The sequence below is a fragment of the Pantherophis guttatus genome, chromosome 3, assembly GCF_059756535.1.
Source record: "Pantherophis guttatus breed Tessera chromosome 3, ASM5975653v1, whole genome shotgun sequence".
NCBI classification, from domain to species: Eukaryota; Metazoa; Chordata; class Lepidosauria; order Squamata; family Colubridae; genus Pantherophis; species Pantherophis guttatus.
Window position 1 is genome coordinate 37,005,561 of NC_142065.1, and position 20,545 is coordinate 37,026,105.

At 35.7% G+C, this 20,545-nt stretch overlaps 1 protein-coding gene across 4 annotated transcripts in view; it reads right to left on the reverse strand.

Moving 5' to 3' along the window:
* Positions 1–20,545, reverse strand: part of LGR6 (leucine rich repeat containing G protein-coupled receptor 6) — a 134,606-nt gene that overhangs the window by 30,472 nt on the left and 83,589 nt on the right. For all 4 annotated transcript variants that reach the window (XM_087889289.1, XM_087889290.1, XM_034414192.3 and 1 more), the window contains exons 5-6: positions 13,910–14,125; positions 6,549–6,620 (exon numbers count right to left, since the gene is read on the reverse strand). In XM_087889289.1, coding sequence (XP_087745415.1) covers positions 6,549–6,620; positions 13,910–14,125 — 288 coding nt within the window. The remainder of the gene's footprint in view (positions 1–6,548; positions 6,621–13,909; positions 14,126–20,545) is intronic.

Consider the following 20,545-nt stretch of genomic DNA (forward strand, 5'->3'; position numbering starts at 1 on the left):
CGATCAAGAAATCAGTAGGGAATCCTGCCATACCACCCACTTTTATATTTCATTATTTGCTTTAGGACTGCTTACGTAAATGGGTCTTCAAACTGCACACATGAAGATTGCCAGGGCTCCAGGCATAAAATACCTCAAGTATGCAACTTTTTAGAAATAGATTAATTGTTCAAAAACAAAATGTTCTTTGTGTCTTCACAGCCAGCTCTCCCCACAGCTTATTTGTGTAATAGCGCCAAATCACATAGTGCTAACACCATAATTGTAATAGAAGACATAACCAACCCATGACAAACCTATTATGTAATTTATTCTCAGGTATGTTGGTGTGTGTCTCATTTGAACAGCAATCCTTGGTGGGATGGGGTGGAAGTGGTAGAGGATCTGCCATTTCTCAAGACTGGTTTTATATGCTGCATGGGACAGATGAACCTTTTCTTCATTTTGCTAGAATTTTTAAATGTTCTTTTCATTGCATATCATTGGCAAGAGCTTTGATTCTATGAGCTCAAAGAGAAATGAAAGAGTTTTAAAAGCAGAGAATCCAAAGTACTTATCCTGATGGCCAAGCTATGCTCTGCAATGGTTAATAATGTTTAGAATTTATGAGTATTATAGGAGAATCTCATGGGCTTCTGTAGAAACATGCTGGCATAGGGACATTTCTATCAGTTTTACCAGGTAGGCGAGACAGAAAACACAAGCAGATAAGCTAATTCTACTTTTTGTTAATAAAGCTTTATCTTTATTAACAAAATTTTGAAAATCTGAAAGTACAATTGCCATCTCCTTTACATTCTGAGAAACTAGGGAGGGTCCCTTCTGGCCATCTTTTCCTGCCCATTATCTAGCTGAGGGTTGTGCTGTCTCTTATCTAATCTTTCCTTAGGCAGCATCTTTTCGCCCCATTCCTCAAGGTCATTCCCCCGTATTGTTACAATTTCCACTTCTTTCCCACTTAGGCATCATATTTGGCCTATCCCCATTGCCAGTACTGATCCTACTTTCATTACATGTGTCTGCTTCAAATCAGGGCAGTCGACTAACTTTTTCCCAACATAATGGCTGAGAAAGCCTAACAGATTTTATTTAGATTTAACCTATTTGGGAAAGTGTCAGTATAAGGAGAAAAATACTGCTTAACTCGAGCAAATTTAAAGGATGATTTAAGGCGAAAGGAGAAACATGTTGCCTGACCATATTTGTGTTGTGGTTGGATTCAAGTGAGGGAAGCACTTGTAGCAATTACTTGAGGATATTTTGGTAACATATAGTAGTGTGTTTTTATTACAAGAAGTTGCAAATGAAGTCCACAATGCAAATAACACAATATTCAGATTACAGTGCAGATAATCCTACAATGTAAGATTTACTCAAAATAAATATACACATCTAAATATTGGGAAAGTGTACTTGCATTTTGTGAGTGACAGTCACAATATTTCGTGGTACTCTTTCTCATCTTTTTAATATCTTCATCATGTTAAAAAAAAGTTTGAAATTGCACACTCAGAATCAAGAAAAAGATTAAGATTATGTGGAACAAGCCTCAAAGAGTATAGTTAGAGGTCAGAATAACATGTTAAAGATTCTGCAAATATGTACTGTAGAGAATTTGGTGATGGTTTGGGCCTATAAAGCCCTTTATAGCTTGGCACCTGGATATCTTGCAGGATCGCTTATTCTAGCCAGTATCAGCCTGTCTGGTTAGAACTGTTTGGCAGAGACTGCTATAATTCTTTCACTTCTGCAGTGTGTGTGTGTGTGTGTAGGGTGTGTGTGTGTATATGCTGAAGTAAGGAGGGTTGCTTCTCTGAGTCAGAGTGGGCACTGTGCAAAGGCTCCGTCTGGAAGTGTCCTTTTTTTGTTAATTCATTGAAAACTTGAAAAGCAAGCTGCTGTGGAGGGCCTTCCCCTGTTGCCCCTGTTTATTCTCTGTTGTCTACTTTTGTGTAATTCCTGTGGCTTTTGCTTAACATTGCTTACTGTTACTTTTCTTATTTATGATTGTCAAGTTTTTAGACGGCACCATGGATGTTTTAACTGTAGTATTTATTCTACGTAAACCACTGAGAGTCTTGTTTGATTGCAGCAGGACAGAAACATGTTTAATAAATAAAGGGAAAAAAATAAATATGTTTGCTGATTACAGAAACAATTTTCTAAATTGTATTATTGACTGGGGCAGAGGGGGGATATAAATTTATGCTTGGATTCAGTTGGCTTTTTCACTGTCCACGTTTGCTTATCCCAATATTACTACTTCTTAATTACTTACAAGAATTTTTACTTTGTTTTTTTCTCTGCTAAAATATTTCTCTTGTTTCTACACAAAAATCTTGAAATCACCATTGTCTCTAAACTGAGTTAAACTTACTATATTTGTTCATTACTTATTTCTGATCCTCATAATCCAATAGCTCCAATTTACATTTATATTGTATGTTCGTCTCTTACTATTAACATATTTTCTTTAGCAATACATGTAATGTTATATGCTAACCACATAGCTCTATGCATTTTAAATAAGAAACAAATTGTACCATATTCAGTGAGACTTATTCTCAAATAAATATGTATAGGAATGTAGTTTCATTAAGATACATGTACATACACATGTTTAAAGTATTCCAATTATCCAAGAAAGGCCCTTGCTTTTTCCTGGGTAGAAAATAAATAAATTAATTTAAATGCCTCTTTTGATGAGGCCAAATGCTTTCAAACTGACACTTATGGGAAGTGCCCAAGAGAACAGCAATATAGACTTCCATTCTTAGTTTTCATCATTTAGCATTTGGAGACAGTTTGCTTCTGACCCTGGGGTAAATATAGTCAATATGATTATTGCTCATTGATTGACATGAGCTTTTAAAGTTTTAAAGTGTTTTTTAAAAAGCCATTCATATTGGTGAATGTAATATTATGTTGTGGTAGCAACATAATATAGTAATTATATGCGATATGAAAAAATATTTCCTTTGAGTCTGTCATGACTTTCAGTTGTTCACTTAATTGGATGATCTAAGATTCCAGTGTAATAAAAGAGAGAAGAAAACTTTCCTTTATTGCCTGTGGCATGCAATAAAATTAAAATCAAATTATCAGTTTAATGGGTTTGTCAGAATACATAAGGCTTTTGCTTTGTCATATCATTCTGAAATTTTATTAGCTTTGAGTGAGAAAGGCAGCACCCACATTATTATTATTATTATTGCTTTTCAGTGTGTATCTGACTTAATGGAGACTGCAACTTTTTATCACACGCTTGATTTTAGAAGAATTGATTAAAATAGGCTTTCCTATTTTCCTTTTCTTCGGCTGTATTAAACTCCAAGTCGTATGATGCACTAGATAGCTGGCAGGGTACCAAGTTGGAACAGTCTGAACTAAAACTTCCGTAAATTAGGAATTGGTAATTTATTCATAATTCATAATTCATTTTGTCTTATTTCTCTGCCTCCTCACTGAGAACTTTGAGAAGGAGAAGAAGCTAACACACTGCCTGAACTGCAATTTAATAGCAATAGCAATAGCACTTAGATTTATATACCGCTTCATAGTGCTTTTAAAATTTAATTTAAAATAATGGATTAATTTAAAATAGTGGATTAGAGTTTACATACCCATAGCTATAAAATGCGAGCAGGCAATTTGAAAAAACAACTCTGCAATATTTTTCAGTTTTTTTTAAACCAGTTACTTTAGGATATTCATATGCAAAAAATAGTAGATGTTATTGTGAGGGACTATAGTTTTTTGATAGAGCAGACAGAACAATGTCTGATATGTAGAAGATTCCAGATTCAATCTCTGTAGTTTCCAGATACCGGCTGGTAAATCTCTACAGTTTACCAATTTTATCAGCAACCCTTGTCTAATGGATTAATATTCTGACTCCGTAAAAGGGAGCAGCCTCCCATGTTGTTTTCTTTCCTTAGAGAATTGCGTATTTAGAAGTACAGCTGTTTCAATATATTTGTGCACCAATTTATAATCAGTTGAAGGGCAGTTTCCCCATCTGTTGTTTCTTATTTGCTGTTTTAATTTTTAATGCTTTTTCCCCCCTCTTTTGCTCAAATTTTCTCTTCTTGGTATTTTTACAGTTCTCTCTTCCATTTCTTTTAACAGATGCTCTTCTGTTCCTGGAACACCTATTTCTCATTTTCTGCCTGCCACACGATCATCATTACTATACCCGTAGATTTGGTTTCTCTCTTCCTCTGCTTTGTTGTTTCCGCACCATTTCACCTGATAGCTTCAACTCTGTGATTTAATGTCAATTTTGGTAGAAATTGTGGCAGGCAATTTCAAAAACATGTTTAAATCAATCAACTTTCCAGAATAAAGCTTAGCTCTGTGACCATTATACCCTTGGGCAATGCACTTTCTTCTTTGCATGTATTGTCTTCTTTCCCTAGATGAACTGGCTAGGCTCCCTAATGACTTCCAGAGAAAAGGTGCCAAACCACATGAAAGAGAAAAGGTATGGAGGTTCCCTTCTTTCTTCCTGTTGTCTCCTATGAAAGAAGTATGATTTGGTGGCAAGGATTGCAACAGGGGAAATACCTTGCTATTTAATTGCACAATAGCAATGCCTGGTGGGAGAGGGACCTCATTGCAATCTGGTACTACTGCTTTACCTTCCAGCATCTGCTTCCTTCTGTAACTTATTAGGACACAACCCCATTTTTAAAAAGAAACAAAGCCGAAGTATATACTTTCAGGTTGAGTGTAACAAGCATGCCTAAAACCGAGTGTCTTTACTGCAGGGATTAGTACAATATAAAAATAATCCCTGAAGAAAGAATTCCAAAGCTAGAGCTTCTGATGGATTAAAATCCTGGCAGGACAAATCTAGCAGGAAGGAAGAAGGAAAAGTGTGGCATTTCCACATTCCCCCCTTTCCACTCCTTGGTCTTTTGTTGTGATGCATTCCCTCTCTTTGAAATGTTTAAAGCAACTCTAGACCCGGAGTGGATCAGGAGCTAATTCCAGGTATTTTTGGAAGTCTATGAGATCCTGTAGATTCATGGGCTTTCCCAACACCTCCAGGAAATTGACATTCTGATATTGAGGGAGATAGGATAGACTCTTCTGCAGGCTGAGAATATTTAAAATGGGGCATCTCTCCCCTACAGACGGAGACTTCCTTTTCCATCCTTGATGAGGGAAATAAGATTCTATGGCTCCTGAGATGCCCCTCAAAGTTCTATATGATTGCAGAGTAATTTGCTCCACAGGAGTTCATAACCAGATAGGGTACAAAATTTGGGGAGGTGTTTCTGGAAGTACTCAAAATGAGTGATTGTTTTATTATATGAGATTTAATAAGAGCAACCAGCTTTATTAACCTCCTGATGATAGAATTGTTACGTAGCAATAGTAAAGAAGATATACAAAGCCTGCAGAACATTACTGGAATTCTTTCCAACCTCTTAATTGCAGCTCCACCCTGGGTCATGCAACAAGAAGAGGGAATGGGCTTAGACTGGAACAGCTGGCAACATTGTGGATGGGTGCCCAACTGCTTATTCTATAGGGATCCATGGGGGAATTTTTTTCTGGATGGTTTTTCTCTGCAGAGATTTGACTCTTTTTAAAAATTCCATCTTTCTTTTGCCAGCTTCTCCTGCCACTCCAGATGCATCCTATTCTGTTCTGTTTTTGAAGTGTTATTATGTTAACAGACAGATGACAGTCATAAGAATTCCAAGCCCTTTGACGTATCTTTTCCCCCCAGTTTTCTGTTAGGCTTGCAATTTAAAACTATGCTCAGTTTCTTTCAGTTCAGCCTCCCTTGACATATATTCAACATTTATATTGAACAACATAAGGAGAGAGTGTATAGTTATGTTTAACTCATTTGCCAACCTAGGATCAGTCTGTTTTGCCCTCGTTGATTAGATTATGGCTTCCTGTTTTGTATAAAGATTTTGCATAAATAAAGGAACCAGTCAAGAAATATGCTGCAGACTAACATTTGATAGAGAGCCACCAAAGTCTTGGAATAGATATTCAGATGCTGTGATGTATTTATTCCTACAAGGATCAGAATCATTCAAGCAATGATTTTCCATGTGACTCTATGGAAGTTAAAATTGGACTTTGAAGAAGCAGGATAGGAACTGTATTGACATGTTTATACTTTGTTGGAAAGGATTGCTAAGAATATCAGGAAACAAACACAAATATACATCATAGAACAAATTAATCCAGGGTTCTCACTCAAGGCACAAATTATCAAAGTTTAGACACATTATCTTCCCTGAGAAATCTGCAACACCGGGAAAGATGAAAAGAAGAATAAAGAGCACAACAACCAGCAAAATTAATAGACTCAGTTACTGTAGTGATGGGTATCCTTATGGAATATCTGAAGGACCAGGCTGGGCTCAGATTGTCCTGGAGAAAACATATGTGATCTCCAAGAATCAACACTCACTTAATGGCACATAATCAAACAATCACTCAAAAATAAATAAATAGCATAGGAAACACAAAATCCTGTACAAAAATAGTAAAAGCACAAAGAAAATCCAGCAACTCACAGAGTTTCCAGATTATGGAGTCCTTCAAAACCATGTATTCCCAAGTGCTGGATCTGATTATTATGCAGGTGTCTGCAGAGAGAAAGGAGAGGCTTAAATTCTGAACATCAAACAGTTTTCTTTCTTTTTTGTTTGAAGAGAAACTGTAAACTGAACACTAAAGGTCAAGAATGCTCATATATATATACACTGCTCAAAAAAATAAAGGGAACACAAGCAGAAGACATCCGAGATCTGAATGAATGAAATAGCCTTATTAAATACTTTGTTCTTTACATACAGTAGTTTATACACTGCTCAAACAACTAAAGGGAACACAAAACCAGACGTGAATTAACCAATTTTCAAGCTCATTCAATTTAAAACTCCAGGATTTATTGTATTCCTGTTGATATAATCAAAAATACTACTAGCACTGAAAACCTTCACTATGGCCTAAAATAGCCAAAGATACCATTTGAGTTTCCTAGGTATATGTACCATTTTGAGCAGATCAGAAATTGTCTGACAAAAATGGCTACAAGAGTCACAAAACATATTTATCAATTAAACTATTCTCTTACTGACCTCACACAGAACTTTTTCAAAGAAATGAAGCCACAGACACCACACATTTTTCTCTGTCTGCTTTATCAAGTCTACATGATATATTTTTTTTAATCTTCAAAATCCAAAGACAATGGCAGGGAAGGGAGAAAGTTTAGCAGTGACATCCTGCAGACATCACCAAGAAGAGGGAGAAACACAGCTGGGTCAACGTGTTCTTTAATATGCCTCATTATGCCTTCAGATCACATTTCGTGTCCTGACTGGCTTTATTAGTGCAAAGCTGGAATGATGAGGTAGTAATAGGTAGTAATTGCAGTAATAGGAATATTCTTTATTGGCCAAGTGTGATTGGACACACAATGAATTTGTCTCCGGTGCATAAGCTGTCAGTGTACATACAAACAACAAAGTGGGAAGTCATAGATCATAAATCATAAGATACAAACATAAATCATAAGATACAAACATCAAGTGATAAATCATAAGATACTAATAGAAGAAGGTAGTAGGAAAGATGAGAAGATGAGAAGGACAATAGCAATATAGCCTTACCACATGGTTAGATATCCTTAGGCATAAGACAGTGCTGTGGGAATTAGATATTTAGCAGAGTGATGGCATGGGAGGAAACTGTTTTTGTTTGTGTCTAGTTGTTGTGGCATGCAATGCCCTGTCTTGTTTATTTCTGTTTACTAAAAAGTACCCCTTTGTTTGGCCATGATTGGAAAGAGAGAATTGGACGCTTTGCTGGAGTAATGAACATTGAGAGAAAAAGGGAAGCATTCCTATTGCTGAGGCAACCAGGTCAATGCTCTCTTACTTTGACTGGGGCTTACAAAGCTTGATTTGATGGGTTAGAACAGTGTTTTTCAAACTTGGCAACTTTAAGACCTTTGGACATCAATTCCCAGAATTCCCAGTCCACATGCCAGAAATCCACATATCCACAAGTTGCCAAGTTTGAAATCACTGGATTAGAGCAAAGGAAAATAATGCTTCCTTTGCAAATATTATGGTTTATATCAAGAATCAGACAAAAATAAATCTTCTAAAATGAAATATAGTATATGAACAATTAAGCTGTTCATCCAAGTGGTCTCTAGTCTTGGGGAGAATCATGGCACTATTTTGTAGGAGAGAAAGCAAGTCATTCCAATCTTTTGTGCCTTCTAGGCAGTGCCCTTGGTAACCCTGATATTGCCACTGGTTCTGCAATGCAAAGTCCAGAAGTGAGAAAAACAGTGCTTCACAATGTGCTCAAAGAATACATGTATCAGCTCATAATCAGGACAGTGATAGAATGGAAGTACAGTTTCCTAGTGCAATTGGATTTGCCATGCCTCGAGGAAGATTCTAACCATCAGCAGGTGAGTCAATGGAATTATAATTACTTGTGTTTAGTCTAAATTGGCATTATGAGAAAAAAACATAAATCCAAACTCACTTGGTCTGAAAGTCCAGAGGTTTGGCTAAGTGGGAATTTCAGGCAGCCTCAATGTATGAGGATGAGAGTAAGTATGTGGTTGAGAAATAGAACCCTGTGACATCCATAAATATTCCTGGCCACAAGTTTTTCTTGTCCTTTAAGGTTAGCATAGGCAGAAAAAGGATTTGCCCAAGAGAAAAAACTTGGATCACTCTAACTTGTAATATAAGAGATTAATTTCATTCAAAAGCTAAATCAGAACATTTGAATATAAAGTAATGAGTCTTCACTGACAATAGAAAAACAATACACACCAAACCCAGATGTTTTCCTCTATCGAATTTTATGGGACATAGTTAGATCAGAGTACCCTGACATTACTGTGAACTTTTACATAAAGATCATATCTGTATTTAAATTTCACGGAAAGTTGGACCCCTTGTTGAAAATCCAGAGTTTGGATATATAATAATAGTAACACTATTCACAATGTGCTCATGTGGACATATGAGAAGAATACGATCACACAGGCAACTCAACTAGCTTTGATTTGCAGCTGTAAGATAAATCTAAGAGGCTTAGAGGCTTCAGAACATACAGCAGATGTACCCTGAATGGAATAGTTTTAATCTGCATAACATATCTATTCTGTAGTTAATATTTAAACTCTGAACACTGCTCTGTTCCATTATACAAGAGATCTTTCACTAGCATTTGCTATTCACTTTATCCTAAGTTTGGGAGAAAATATTCAGACAACTCTTCTTGATATCAGAATTAATTAGTGTTACATTGAGACGAGAATATCAGCATTGCTCTATCACACAAACATAATCATGACTGTATAAGAGAAACAGAAAGATACAAAGGTTGAGCTGTTTCTGGCTTAAATTTGGCTTGGAATGTTTTGTTCTGTTTTGAAATGAAGCAAACCATGAACATTCCAGTCCCCCAAGAAACATTTTATAATCTTACAAGCAACTAAAAGACTGGAACTTTCATGGAAAACGGAACACCCATCTTTGCCACCAGCTCTGTAACAACACAAACAAAAGAAGTTTGACTCATAATCTAAGTTGAGACAGTAAATATTTGAAAAGAGGGACTTTTCTTCCATCCTTCCATCTTCTTCTCCATATTAAATAATCTTAACAAATAAAATAACTGTTGTAGTAATCCTCGCCAAGTTTGTTGGTTATGTTACAGATGGTTTGACCATTTCAGAAGTAGTCCTTGGATGCATGGACTTCTATCATTCTTCACATCCATATTTCCTACATTAAATCAGTGGCAAACGGGATAGAGTATATACTGTAATAAGTATATCATATTAGAATAGCAGAAAAGAAAACATTTAGGATTATTCTAAATGGAAACCACTTTCAGAACAGCAATTTCTTATTTGTTTAGTGGAACATAAAATCTTATATATCTTGCAAATGTTTTTATTTCATCTATCTTATCCAATATAATCAGAAAGTAAAACTATCTGCTAACATCTTGCCATGTTTTGAATGTACATAAACATTCTAGGGACATGAAAAATGTTACACAGCATTGTAATCTTTTATTATATAGGCATATCTTGATAGTGAATGCCAGCTTCTTGGCAAGCCTACAAGGTGCAGACAATTATTCACAATACAAATTTACCATTCCCAATGCACATTTTTACAAGATATGGCTCTCCTGTTATGTACACAGAAAGATACCCCAACTCCAGAATATAAAACTTGAAGCACTTTAACGCCAAAACTGAAGTTGCTAGATTGAGGCCAAGAAAAGCAGAAATTAACAAGGTTTCCCCAAATTAAGTTTTAGAACATCCAGAAAAAAGGAAATCCAAGAAAACTGAAGCAGAGTAACAGATGCTTCAGGTCCTAATTCTGAAGGAATAGTTTATACGTCTAGGAAAGAGTTTGTATTAGAATGTTAACGTGCGTTACTAAATGGTCCTATCTTTTAATTCCGTGTGGACACTCAGTTGTTGTCTATATAGTATTTCAGCCTTTTATGCATGTATTTTGCTCATGAGTAAATAATTTCTCTTTATAATTTTAAATCTCATTCTATTTATTGGTAGTTCTATCTTGTCATTTGCTTGTGGTACTGAATTTACCTTCTTCAATAGGGAATGTTGGCATTGAACATCTAAAGTTAAAATGAGCTATTACAGTTCTTCTTGTCTTTTCTTTTTATAAAAGTTTGATTGTATTTATTTCTTGTGAGATTGGTCTCTCTCCCATAAAAGGGCTGAAATATCTAACCACATTTTAAAATGCTAGGTGAACAACTGGTGATGTTATTGGAATTTTCTCTTTTTCACTTTTTAACCACCAGAAAAGCAGAATAGGGTATGACACTTATATCTTTCTCACACACCTGGGCAACAGTGTTGTCACTGGCAAATCCAGAAGCATCCTTCGGTTAGCTTTTTAGGTGCTTCTGACATGAATACAGACAGGCCCGGGTTAAGGGAGCAGTTGTCAAGCCAGATGCCCCATGGAGAATACATGATAGCATGTATATGAATATTTAAAGGATATCTGAAAGGTATTTAAAAGATGTCTTCACTGGTATTTCCACTACAATTTCTCTTTCAAGTTATAAGAAATTTTAGGGATGCCAGTATTTACCTAGAGCTCTGTTTCCTTTGGAGGAGGATACTGAAGACTTAATGCATTTCTATGATATGGGGTTTAAACTCACACATACTGTACATACAGATCATAAAATAAGAGGTTCACTTTAGTCACAGTTCAATCAATTTGTATTCTTCACTGGGTTTCCCAGGAGACTTGGAATCAGATGATTTCCTAAACAGCAAATCATCTGTTTCTGATTAAATTTGCTGCTTCCAATTCAATCCTGGTATTAGACTCTGGCTTCATACAAACCTATTTCATCCCCTTCTCCTTTGTTTTTAGAGCAACAGATATTAGATAATCATACACCTATTCCCCTTTTATCACATAATTCTACCCCAAGGCCCTCCAAATGTTGTAGAATGCAATTCCCAGCTTCACCTTCACCTTCCCTCCAATGACCAGTTGTTGTAGTGGTTGTTCCCAGGAGCAAAGCATCTGGCTGTGGGCATCACTGTGCAGTTTGGGAAAGTACCATTTGCTCCCTTCCCCATTTAGAGTTTCCAAATAAGTAAGGAAATCATTGAATTAAGGAAACCATTGAACTGGAATCGCTCGCACCAAAAAGCTCCCTGTGGCAATATCATTTCAACACCAGAGATCTTTTCTGCTGCCTATCATCTGCTGCAGCAAAAGAAATGAATATTTAGTACTGTTTTTCATGGATCAGAGCCCAATTACAGACAGAAAGAGCACAAATTCTTATTTGAGATCCTATTTCATTTGGAATGGAAATAGCCAGCCTTTTTATTATAATAAAGTGTACCAGTCCAAAACTTAAACAATAAACAAGGGATAGAGTATATTAACTGTTCAGAATTAACTGTCCCGTTACTTGCTCATTAGACAAGACTTTCTCATTAATTATTTTTAAGCTTACTTCTGCTGGGACATTAAATACTTTGTTCTTTTCAAAAATTTCTCAGAATTCATAAAGTTTTCTATGACAATTCTGAGATATTTTCTGTCCTTTCCATCTTCAGACAGGTTTTAAATGCTTTAATGGGTCTCAATATGTTTTCCAAACAATGCAGTTAAATACAATCTTCCTTTAAAGTGACGATGTACAAAATTTCACTCTGCATAAAGCTGCACATGCCATACATGGAATAATGAAAGTTGATTCTGCTGCCTCCTCTTATGAGCTGGTCTATATGAGAGTTCCCTGGTTTAGAAAATATCCTGTGTTGCTGTTACAGTCCTACAGAAGCAGCAGATGGAACTGGTATACATTCCCTTAATGGGAATATAATTTATTAGCACAGTTTTGTTCCAGATTGGAAAGTGTATATTTTGAAGTTGTCTCTTTCCAGTATCGGAGGATGAACAGGCATGTAGTTCCCTTTGGACCAAGGTGTGCAGAGCAGGAAAACATGTTACTGCACCTGGAAAGATCATATCCTCAGCAATGAAATGCAGATGAGGGACATCCAGAAGGATTAATCAAGCTGTAAACGACATATTTCCTACAACATCTCTGCAGCTGTTCTTTGGTCTCTTTTCAGAAATGGCTATTTCAGTAACTTTCTGGTGAGAGTAGTACTTACATTTACAGTGATAAGAAACTCATCACAAACTTTTTTCCTTAGCTCATTCTATCTGTACATACATGCATGGGTAGGAGAAGATAGATATTACTTTGCTAGGTTGACAGATTTCTATGGGATCACAGAAAACATTTCTACCCAAAGCATATGCATTTTTCTCCGATCAACTCTCATGCCTGTCATTCCCATGATATCATCCTTTTGTAGCCGCTGTATCCATTTATTTCTAGCTCACTTACCATATAAGAAAACCTGCCCTGAAATTGGTTTTCAGCTGGAAATGCCAGCACTCTGCAAAGCCTTCAGGAATTCTTTCCTCACCTTTTCTCTCACCTTCTGGGCCTCAGCACCCTTCTTTTCCCTTTCTGCTAATCATGTCCAATTCTTAGATCCTGCTTGGACAAGTCCCTGCAGTAAGTTATAGAACCCTAGGCACCGTAAAGGGAATGTTAGCTTGATGGTGTTGCCTCTTCCTTTCAACTGAATTTGAAATTTCAAGTTTTATAGTATTTTAATATAGTATTTTAAGTTTTATAGTATTTAATATAGTATTTCAAGTTTTATAGTATTTAATATAGTATTTTATAGTGTTCTACATACAGAATTTATAGTATTCTGCCACTTGCTGTTTTCTTTTTGATGGAGGATGATCCTCATTCAAAATGTCAAGTCAATTGAGTTTATTGATTTTCTTCTCTTTTCTATGGCTTGAGGTTGAGGGGATTTGGGTTGCTACAAGATTTACAGAAGCCTGAGGTGGACAGCAGGTTCTTCGCATTTCTAGATGCATGTCCTGAGAGCTGTTCTTTCTTTTTTTCTCCATATACAGTAGTTAGCGCCATTACAGTGATGAAAACAAAAGGAACATATTGTGTCTACATGCTAGTGATTCACTATGGAGCTCTATAGACTTTGTTGGAAATAGTGATTTTGGAGATCCATAGAAACAAAGTAATAGCTTTTCTGAAATTCCGTTCTAAGATGCCTACGTTGCAAATTCATCATTTCTGCTGGCAGAAAAGGTGGGAAAACATGATGGCGAGGAGAATTTACTAGCTTCTGTGGCCTTCTTAGGTCATTGTTAAGTAAACTGTCTAGACCAGAGTTATTTTAGTAGCTGATGTGGCATACCAACTGATAAATAAACAAACAAAAAACTACAAATAATAAATGGAAGAAAAAGGAAATACTTACAATACCACAAGGCTAGTCAGGTTCTGGAAGGCATAGTCAGGAATGTGCCAGATTCGGTTGAGCGCCAATGTCATTGCTTGTAGAGCTGGCAGATTATTGAGTGCTTTGATAGGGATCTCTGTCAGGGCATTATCATCCAACCAGAGATGACGTAAGACAGGCAACCCTTCAAAGCTCTTTTCAGGTACAACAGAGATCAGATTGGCATCTAGGCGTCTACAAGAGTAAAGTGGATAGCAAATCAGATACAAAGACAGATATGTTTTTATGTTCTGTTAGTTAAAAACTTGAAAAAAAATCACCTCAGAAGGAATATTTTGCTCAGAAATTCAAGAGGCCATGTACTAAACATTGGATAGTTCTAATTTTTCCTCCATCATTTGCTTTGATAGGAAATAGGACTGTGGGGTTAGGCCTCAGAAATAGGATGGCATATAATTTCTTTTGATTACTTTTAAAATCTTCTAATGGTGATAACCACAATTATATTATCTCTTATGTACATTCTACTACAATAAATAAAGCTGGTCTGGGCATTTTCTTGTAATAATAATAGGACAAAAAGATTAAAAAGAGATTGAAGATGGTAATAAAATAAAGAGGCAATTGATGGAGAGGAGAGGGGAAACGAACATATATATAGTAATATATATAGTGAGACACATTGGTAGTTCTTGTGAAAAAGCAATCATGTTAAAAATAAGAAAAGAGGAAACATGAACAATTTATATACTGTATTAACTGTTCAAATAATGTTGTTGTTAAAGTTATAATTGTTTGTAAACAACTAGTCCTCCGAATAAATAAAATGAGAGTCATAGAATAACAAACCCCATCTCCTGCCTAAGATCCCAGAAAAAGAACTCATAAAGGAGACAATACATCAGTATAAGAATTCTAAATTTTCATTTAGGGATGGTGGCAGTGAAATTTTATACTATATTTATTTATTAACAAAACAAACTTAGAAGAAATTTTGCTTTTTCTAACCAAAGAAACCCGGTTTGGTGCAATAACCCATAAAAATCACATTACATGGTTGACTTAATTCCAATTGACAAATTAAGTAGAACAATTCTGCAATAGTCCAAAGCCAGTCCAGATTAAGATGAAATATTTGCACTGAAAGGATTGTAATTCACTTTTAGTATCTAAGCAGAATCTATTTTCTCCTGTGTAGAACCCACATTCAAATATCCAACTGGCTTGCCAAAGTGTCTAAGATTTAATTCAGGGCAACTTTATATAGCAATGGCACAGTTAGACTAATTTGGCATCAAATCTGGAATTTTTAAATTGAGAAGATTTCTAGCCATTTAGGAAGGAGTCCAAATCAATTTTGAATACATTATGTGAGGATCTAGTTCTCTTGAGAAGGAGCTAGTAGTGGGAATGGTGAAAAGAAGGAGAGACGACCAGCAGTAAGGTGGATGGATTGAGTTACAGTAGTAATCAGTAGCTCATTGGAAGACCTGAAAGCCCAGGTTAGGGACAGATTGTCAGAGAGAAAATCTATCTATGTGGTTGCTAAGAATCAACCCTGACTTGATGACACAAGATCTATATTACACACCATCAACTCAAATTTTGATTTGATATACACAGCACATTTAGAAGCTAATAGTAATACATCTGCTGCCTTTTAGTCTTCAAAATATTTTTATTGTGGTATGACTTTGGCAACTAATAACAACTGAACAAACCAAAGCAGAAAATTAAAATGTTTGGATGATCAACTTGAAGAGGAGGAAAAAAGACTAAAACTACTTTGCTTCATCTGAGACCAGGTTTACAGTCACAATAAACCAGCCATATGGAATCTTTATTTCCCAAAATTCCAGTTTGTATCGTATTTATGAGAATTCTGGAAGTTGGTCCACAAATCTGTGAAGTAAGAAAATTAGAGAAGCCTGTAGTAAGTAATAATGTGGTTTGTTTGATTTTGATTTAATATGTGTAACCTTAGCCAATTGTAAGAATTCATTAAGCAAACCAAGGATTACTGTTATATGAACAGTTTGCCAACTAGAAAAAATAATCCAGTGTTTTAGTGATTGGATGGAAAATTAAGCCTGAAATTTTAAAATAATTTTAAAATAATACTTTTTAAAAACAATCTTTACACCTGAATGTTTCTATTATCTTACTACCTATTTAGACTTAATATTTGTAATGAAATAGTTATTGCAGGACTCAGCACAGTTTTTCAGCCTTCTGTTTTTTCAGGAAACTGATCCTGAAAAGTTTCCCCGAAGCCTTTACCACAAAGGAAATAAAGAGTGTAAACAATAATACCGTCAGACTTAAATAACCTGCAACCTTGCTTCCAGAACCAAAAACAGCTTTATGTCCTTGCTGCTTGCCCACTGTCCTAAAAATATGTAGGAGAGTCTAAACTCCCAAATTATGATGTCTTGCGAATGCAGCTTCTCTTACGGAATATAAAAACTTTACTTCCTTGGCACCAAGAAGCTACTAATTATATCATTAAACAAAACAAAAAAGCAACCATACGCTCTCCTCTTTCTGCACGGTGTGATTATGGCTTCTTAAGTACTTTCTATTCTGGTTTCTACCTAGGATAATTGGACAGATTAGGAGACAGAGTAGGCCAGTGCCAGCTTGCTCCATTTCCACATAGAAGTTTACATTTTTGCTGCTACCGAGTTCCTCAGATCATGCCACAGTTAATGGGTTGGTTTGTATGAAAAGCATTAACCCTGTGGTGGGAGGATTAAGGCCACATAAAGGAACTGAGATAAGACTCTGGGATTTATGCACAGAAGTCATGGCAAGTCTTGAGCTCACTGTGGCTAGGCAATGCACTTACTATGGCTTGTTGACACAAGCCAACTTAAACGAAACATATGAATCTGACCTGTTGAACTATTACTGACATTCATTGCAGTTTAAAGTTTCTAGCCCAAGTAGTGAAGGAAAGAGAAAGGGAGCATAACCTGCTAAAACCTTTGTGTTAAACTATGGTTTAATGTTATGGCTAAGGGTTTACATGTTTAGACATCAGTACTACTGAGTATAAATTGAAATGTTATAATTTTTTGCTTCTAATAAGTAGTTTATTCCTGGTCTCTTTCATGGTATACATGCTTTTTAGCTTGAAAAGCAAGATAAGTAAATAAGGAAAAAACAAATTACCACACTACAAAATTTAAACAATACCTTCTTCATACAAAACCAGCAGAACTCAACCACATTTAATTTGTTCTCTATCTTCAGAGCTTCCAGGTTGCCATCAATTTAATTTTGTTACTTAGTAGGGCCTACTGGTGGGTGAATTTTAGGAGCTACGGTTCAATGTTCAAAGGGCACCAAGTTATGGAAGGAAGACCTGTAGGTCCTCAAGTACATAACAATATGAGGGTATATGCTGATAAATACGAACAGCACGATAAAGTCTCAAATGTGCTTCTTATTGACCTCGATTAGGGAGATATATGACCCTGAACCCCATCACTTAAGTACATGACTTGTTAAATTTCCCTTAATAAGAAACCAAAGAACAGTGAAGATGGGTGATTGGTACCAGATGTTCCATATATTAGATGTGCCTTTGCAGCAGACTGATAGGTCCCAGATGTTAAATACAGTAGATGTATCAGTGCAGCAAGAAGACTGACAATGGTTGCCATAGGATGATTACAACAGAGAAGACCACAATGTAGAGTACAGTAAAATAAATTGTTGGAGAATTCTTTTGCCTTACCATCTGATTACTTTGAATCAATTTATGCATTCAGTGAAATTGGAAGGTCTCACATTAAAGGGATCTACGTTGTTTTTGTTCTGGCCATTCTAACTGCCAGTTTTTATGATAGCCGCTATTTTATATTCATGAAATACTCTAGACAAAGCATTGTTCTAACAAATTATAAGAGAAAAAGATAGCTGTCAATAGTTGTCATTTGTCCTCCATCTGGGATATTTGAGGAAGTAATGGCTTCTCTGTCCTGCTTGTCAAAAAAATTATTCTGCTAAAGAAGACAGAAAAAATATGAGCCAAATCCCTGATTATCTGAATTGTCAATATAGTTCAAAAAACTGAATAAATTAGTCATTATTCCCAACATTTTAATATTATGTATCAGTGTTATGTGTTTCATATTTATGAAATGATGCAAAGACCTATTAAATATATTTTGCAATGGGGAAAATGTTGATTTTACCTCTAAAGCCCAGATACTCATATTTTCTGTCTGCAACTAACTCAGGAAACCAGTTACTGTATTTTTCTCTCCCGGGTCCCCTGTGTTGTGAAGTTATTTGCCCTAAGGGAGAAAATGTGCTGATTCTGTTGCAAATATACTACAACAAAGATTTAACAATAAATGAAAAGGCGGGTATTTAGTATGATAGCCTACATATCTGATTTGTCCTCACCTTCAAGTGGTACTGTCTCAAATGTGTCCCAAACACAAATATATTTTATAAATAAAATCATTCCTAAATTGGATCCTTTTTTCTACTACAGTAGAGGCTATAGCAGTTTATGTTAACAGTTGGGGAATATGATGTTTTGAAGAAACAATTTTCCATAATATTAATTCTGCTCTATTTTAACAGGTAATGTAATTTTTAGAAGATTTAATTTATGATTGATTACGAGACTAGTTTTTTTTTCTCTTTTAAGACACCTATTATTCCAAAATGTCATTAGATCACACGGGCATAATTTAATGGGATAGAGGTGATACATGCTGTAATATCAGTAGTGGGATTCAAATCCCATTGCTACCGGTTCGCTCGCGGGCACTTGCGTACTCGTGCACACGAACAACGCTTCTGCGCATGTCCTTCTGTGCATGCGCAGAGACATCAGAGTGGGTGGGCGGAGCCTCCCACCGCTGCTGCTACTGGTTCGCCCGAACCGGGGTAAACTGGTAGCAATCCACCACTGTGTATTATGGATCTTTACTTACATAAATAATAATTACATAAATTCATTTTGGAGTTAAGAGCTCATTGTTACTGCAATTTTTGGAGCAACAAATTATGTAATACACAACATAATATCAGAAAAATACTATATCACCTGTGGAAGTCAGGTTTTATTTATTTATTAAATTTATATGCTGCCCAACTGCCAGTGACTCTGGACAGTGGTAAATATTCAACACCTAAAATATCAGGTTAGGGTTGTCAAACATGCAAGGTAATTTGTGTCTCTGTGTTGTACAAACCCAGCCAATTTAGCTGGTTAATAGTTATAGAATTTGATTTATTTACTCAAACATGGATCAGTTAGGACCTGATCCAGATAAAAGGCTGCTTTCTGCTATACATATTCAGATTGTATATATACTGCATATCTCCATTAGCTCAAAGTTTAACCAAGAGAAAAAAATGGAGAGGATGTAGTAATGCTTTCTCTTAGAAACCAAAATAAATAATGGCCCCACCCTAAACATTTGGAATCATGGGTCAGTTTTTGCGAAAACCTTTCAGTCAAGGCCAGTTCCTTACTTATCACATGAACTTTGGGCTCATGGCTGATATATTTGTTTTTGGCAACTCGCAATTCTGAACAAGAAAACATGCTTTTCTTATGCTCCAGGAAAGGCTTATACTTCATAAATTACATTAACAAACTTTAACATAACTTTGCACAAAATCAGGCCCATGCAATAAATTATAGGTTCATCCTAAATTACCCCAATCTTTTCTTCTGCTTCTTTTTTTTATGCTCAATGGAAGGTTTCTTTTAAAGGCCAAAAACACATTCTATCAAACATGATTTATATGAAGCAATATTGCCCTTACAATGAGCTGTCACATTTCAAGCAGATCAAAGGTGGTCTATGAAAGCAGGAACATGCTCTCAGGCTATGTTAATTCCAAAGTGATTCTTTTCCTTCCTTCCATCACTCATCAGAATATACATACTTATAGCAGCCCTGTCTGGTGGGGAAAGTTCCTCCTTTGTCAACATCAAAGCCCTTGTCCTGCAACTTCCAAGGAGTCACTTCTTGTATTTTAATCTTCAAAAATAATAATAATGATAATTATCCTATTCATGGATTTAAAAATAACTTAAGAGGCCATTACACTATTTCCATCTGTTTCCAAAGTATTTCTCCTAGAGACATGAAGGAGGAGGTGGATAATGCAGAGAAAAGTGTCAATACTTTTTTACATATGCTGCAGAAACAGAGGTGAAGAATATTTACCTGAACCATTAATTAGTCTTTCATACTTTTAAATTAATGTTTTGCAATATAAGGATACATTGATCAACTGATCTTCTTCCGAGCAATTCCCTCATCATCTTTTTCATGATATCTTTCAATTACACTTTCTTGCTACTTAATTAAGTCTTGTTAGAAAGCATAAGAGCAATGAGAAAAAGGAGAGAAGCAATTTTATATTCTTATTTTGTTATATTCTGCAGCTCTTTAATATTTTCTGCTCTCCAGTTCAATAATACAAAACATCTTAGAAAAACATGGGACTACTACAGCACTATAGTTTTAAATCAAAAGGAATATTTCACAGAAAACATATATTCAGCAATGTTTCCATGTGCGTGAGAATGGAAGACTTATTCATACATTATCCAACATAGTAATATGGTTTGTTCAGTTTTGGCTTAGTATGTAGCATGACCCAGACTTGTTAATC